At 32.6% G+C, this 5000-nt stretch overlaps 3 protein-coding genes across 7 annotated transcripts in view; 2 read left to right on the forward strand and 1 right to left on the reverse strand.

Moving 5' to 3' along the window:
- LOC137649946 (calcium uniporter protein, mitochondrial-like) overlaps window positions 1-5000 on the forward strand; it is a 799430-nt gene that overhangs the window by 421379 nt on the left and 373051 nt on the right. The gene's annotated exons all lie outside the window — the stretch shown is intronic.
- The window catches only part of LOC137649945 (uncharacterized), a 402495-nt gene that overhangs the window by 121776 nt on the left and 275719 nt on the right, over window positions 1-5000 (reverse strand). The gene's annotated exons all lie outside the window — the stretch shown is intronic.
- LOC137649548 (protein O-mannosyl-transferase Tmtc3-like) overlaps window positions 1-5000 on the forward strand; it is a gene marked incomplete at its 5' end in the record, with an annotated part of 55463 nt that overhangs the window by 42496 nt on the left and 7967 nt on the right. The window contains 2 exons of the mRNA XM_068382535.1: window positions 2727-2846; window positions 4043-4195. Coding sequence (XP_068238636.1) covers window positions 2727-2846; window positions 4043-4195 — 273 coding nt within the window. The remainder of the gene's footprint in view (window positions 1-2726; window positions 2847-4042; window positions 4196-5000) is intronic.

A 5000-nucleotide genomic window follows, 5' to 3' on the forward strand; every position in this document is an offset into this window, starting at 1 on the left:
AACCTAGACATATATGAACTTTATGTAGAAATAGACAAGACACCAAACTATTTTGTGCATCACCAACTTACACGAAAAAAAAAATCTTTGTAAACTTGGTCAACTATCATTGCGTATGCCAGACATACGAATGAAGAAAAATCAATATTCTGATAATGAATGCGATTTTTGAAACCTTAAAAGCAGGAATAAGCAAGAATATTACATGACAGGCGGATTTGTTTTCGTTTTTCTGGTAAAAAAAGAACTTTCAATATCAATGCTTAAAAATGTTCTCAAAGACTTGAGGTAGATTATCTTACAGACAGAAAATGTAAGATAACTTACAAAAAATCCGTACGTTTAGGTTTGTGTGTGAGAGAGAGAGAGAGAGAGAGAGAGAGAGAGAGAGAGAGAGAGAGAGAGAGAGAGAGAGAGAGAGAGAGAGACCTTTAGGGAATTAATTAAGAAGCCAGAGGAATTATTGCAAAAACAAAAAAAAATCCTTACGTTTAGGTTTGTGAATCATTTGAGAGAGAGAGAGAGAGAGAGAGAGAGAGAGAGAGAGAGAGAGAGAGAGAGAGAGAGAGAGAGAGAGAGAGAGAGAGAGACCTTTAGGGAATTAATTAAGAAGCCAGTGGAATTATTAAGTGAGCCTCTGGGTTCAGTTTTCTGTTAGTTATTTGAAGGTGGCCAGTTGGAATTGTATTCGACGACATGCTCACTTTTTCTACGCATGCGCTTGGCTCCTTTGCCAGAGGCAAGGGATAATGACATTTCTCTACAAAGCAAGGCAATGCCCTAGAGACTGACCATATATACGTATGATCAGCACCCAAGCCCCCTCTTCATCCAAGCTGGGACCAAGGAGGGCTAGGCAATGACTGCTGATAACTTAGCAGATAGTTCTATAGGCTCCCCCCCCCCCAACTAGGGTTGCCAGTTGGCCTTTTTTCCAGGCCAAGAAACCTCAAATTTGTCCTATTTTTAATTGGTTGGCCTTTAGTAATATTAAAAATGCGGACCTTAAATACTATATATTCGGCCTTTTTCTACTAGTGGGTTGGCCTTTTAAAGCTGCGGTTAATCAAAAGTTGGCCTTTTCTCAATTACTAATACTGGCAACCCTGCCCGGGCCCCAACCCCCCCTTCCTTAGCTCACAAGGATGGTGATGTTGCAGTGACCAAAAGGAACTAACCAGTCAGGGACGTTACCAACAGGCCACTGATCTAGCGGCCTCCTTAAAGTTGTTCGTAGATTTAGCTGACAGATGTGTAGAGAACTTAATTATTCATGAGTCCATTACTCAGAAAATTTGCTGTATGGTCATAAAATTATATAATACATCCTGGAAGTTATTGAAGGTCTAAATTCATATAGGCCCATATTTCTTGAATAGCAATGGAAAAATATTATTATTATTATTATTATTATTATTAGCTGAGCCATAACCTACGTTGGAAAAGCAAGATGCCATAAGCACAAGGGCTCCAACTGTGTTAAATAGCCTAGTGAGGAAAGGAAATAAGGAAATAGATAAACGATATAAGAAGTAATGAACAATTAAAACAAAATATTTTAAAAACAATAACAACATTAATATAGATATTTCATATATAAAAAAAATAAAAAGACATGTCAACCTGTTCAACATGAAAACATTTACTGCAAGTTTGAACTTTTGAAGTTCCACGGATTCAACTACACGATTAGGAAGATCAATCCACAACTTGGTCATAGATGGAATAAAAGTTGAGTTAAGTGGCGTAAGAAGAACATATCATTGAAATTAGTAGTCAATTGTTTAATTGTATAGTTTGTCAAGATGAAACATTTTGAATTGCATGAATTTTATTCAATGAATAATATGCATAATTTCTCATATTTGTTATATATTTTTATCATTCATTTATTTTGATATTACTAGTCCCCAAAAATATGCGACAGTGAAATATATTAATAGTTCCTCTTATAGAACTTTTATGTCGCCCGAATTATAAAACAAGAATTGAAAATGTAATAATTTCAAAACTGATCACAATCTTGATATGTCAACAGGATCATACTAAGATAGTTAGATATGGAAAATGACGCTTAGTTTATCAGTCGTAAAAGATAATTAAAATTTAATTAATTTTTTTAAGATAATAGAAATGTAGACAACAAATGTTTGATGAATTCGAGCGATTCTTCTGAACATTAAATTATTTTTAATGTTCGGTGCAACAATATTCTCTCCTGTTTCTTAAATACATTTCAGTTGTTAATTTAATTCTGCTTATTAAATTATTGATGGCAAATTCAAAATTTTCAACGTTCTTTGCACCAACCTTTTGTTATATTTCTTATATACATTTCAGTTGTTAATTTAATTTTGTTTATTAAATTGATGGTAAATTCAAAATGTCCAGCGTTCTGTGCACCAACATTTTGTCATGTTTCTTATATACATCTCAGTTGTTAATTTAATTTTGTTTATTAAATTATTAATAGTAAATTCAAAATTTTCAACGTTCTGTGTTAATTTAATTTTTTTTTATTAAAATATTGATGGTAAATAATTCAAAATATCCAGCGTTTTGTGCACCAACATTTTGTCATGTTTCATATATACATTTCAGTTGTTAATTCAATTTTGTTCATTAAATAATTTATGTTAATTCAAATTTCCAGCATTCATTGCACCAACCCAATGTCATCTGTTTCTTATATTCAGTTGTTCATTTGATTCCGTTTCTCTTCACAGCTTGGAGTAGTTCTGCTGGAACAAGGACGAGCTCAACAGGCTCTTGCCTACTTAGATAAGGCGCTGGAGATGGATCCGGATCACCAACAAGCGCTCCTTAACTCAGCCGTGCTGATCCAGGTGAGATTCCAGATCCGGTGTTGAGGTATTATAATATTTTGCTAATATAATGTCAAGACGTTATAGATTTCCATGGACTTTGGAGGAGGTCAAGTTTTTTATTATGTCTCTCAGTGTTAACTTGGTTACACAAGACGTTGTGTTTATTTTCATGAACACTTCAACAGTGGGCTTCGTGAATGTCAAAAATGGATCAGATTTTGTGAGTTAATATGTTGTTTTACAAAATTAGGATAAGGTTAAATTTTTCATGAAAATAGACGCAGTGTTAGCTGGGTTACGCAAGACGTTATGTCACTATTTTTATAAACGCTATCAGTTGAGCTTTTTGAATGGCAAAATTGGACTAGATTTTGCGATTTTATATGTAGTTTTACCAACTTAGAACAAGATTAAGTTTTTTATTATATGTTTGTCAGTGTTAGCTGGGTTACACAAGACGTTGTGTGTGTGTCTATTTTTCACAAACTTAGAGTGAGGTTGAATTTTTAATAATGATTTTGCGAGTGTTGTCTCTAATTTTAGGAACAAATGAACAGTGGGCTTCGGGAATTTCATAAATGGATTATATTTCGTGGGGTTTTATGTTGTTTTACAAACTTAGAATTATTTTTTTTTTCTTTTTTTTTTTTTTTGTCATTATTAGCTGGGTTACTCAGTTGTGTCTATTTTTATACACAATTTAACAGTGGGCTTCGTGAATATCAAAAATTAAATATATTTTGTGGGTTAATATGTTGTTTTACCAACTTAGGATAAGATTAATTTTTTTATGATGTTTTTAGTCAGTGTTTTAGCTAGGTTACACAAGACGTTATGTATATTTTTATGAACATTTTAACAGTTCAGCTTCGTGAATGTCAAAAAATTAATTAGATTTTTTGAGTTTATACTGTTTTTAGGTTATGATTTATCAATTAATTTTTTAATAACTTTTATTTCAAGTATACCTGATAAAAAATTAATTAGATTTTTTGAGTTTATACTGTTTTCAGGTTACGATTTATCTATTATTATTTTTTTAATAACTTTTATTTCAAGTATACCTGATAAAAAATTAATTAGATTTTTTGAGTTTATACTGTTTTCAGGTTATGATTTATCTATTATTTTTTTTTTAATATCTCTTATTTCAAGTATACCTGTTACAAGAGAAACTCTGAGTGATTAATCGCCAACCCTTTTTCCATTCACAGGAGAGCGGTAACGCAGAGCTTCGACCGCTCGCCTACCAGCGGTTGCTACGTCTCGTCCAGAGAGACCCACAGAACGAACGGGTCTATTTCAACTTGGGGATGATTGCAATGGACGACAGGGATTATCGCAATGCTGAAAAGTGGTTCAGAAAGGTATTTCAAAACGCCTTGTCTTCTATTCATCGTATTAGCTTAGTCGCACTGTTAAAAATTTCCCATAGAAAACGGTAACAATCCTAGAATAAATGTTGCCTGGCATTTACCGTTTTACACACGGATATATTGACGGAAAGGAGTGACATTAAGGTTAAGAACCCGTAGAAGATAATAACAAAGTAGGATAAAATTACGGTCATTTGTACTTTACTGAAATACGGCTGAGAACCGTATTTTTTACGAAGAAAACTTAGCTTAGTTACGCTGTTAAAAATTTCTCGTAAACAATTGTAAAATTCCTGGATTAAATGTTGTCAGGCATTTGCAGTTTAAAAAACAGATATAGAGTTCTCTTATTACACTTGAAAATTTGCCGTAAAAACCTATAAAAATCCTGGATAAAATGCTCTCAGCCATTTGCCGTTTAAAAGAAAAAAACGAATATAGAGTTCTTTTGCTTGAGGGTAAACTCGAGCACACTATTTCTTATTTCTCTTCCTCTTGCTATTTTAAAGTTTTTATAGTTTACATAGGAAATATTTATTTTAATGTTGCTACTATTTTTAAAATATTCTATTTTTCCTTGTTGCCTTTCCTCACTGGACTATTTCCCTGTTGGAGCCCCTGGGCTTTATAGCACCCTGCTTTCCCAACAAGGGTTGTAGCTTAGCAAATAATAATAATAATAATAATAATAATAATAATAATAATAATAATTTATTGACGTAAAGAAGTGATATTAAGGTTACGAACCGTAAAAGATAATAACAGAGTAGGGTAAAATTACGGTCGCCTGTATTTA

The sequence above is a fragment of the Palaemon carinicauda genome, chromosome 11, assembly GCF_036898095.1.
Source record: "Palaemon carinicauda isolate YSFRI2023 chromosome 11, ASM3689809v2, whole genome shotgun sequence".
Classification (NCBI taxonomy): Eukaryota; Metazoa; Arthropoda; class Malacostraca; order Decapoda; family Palaemonidae; genus Palaemon; species Palaemon carinicauda.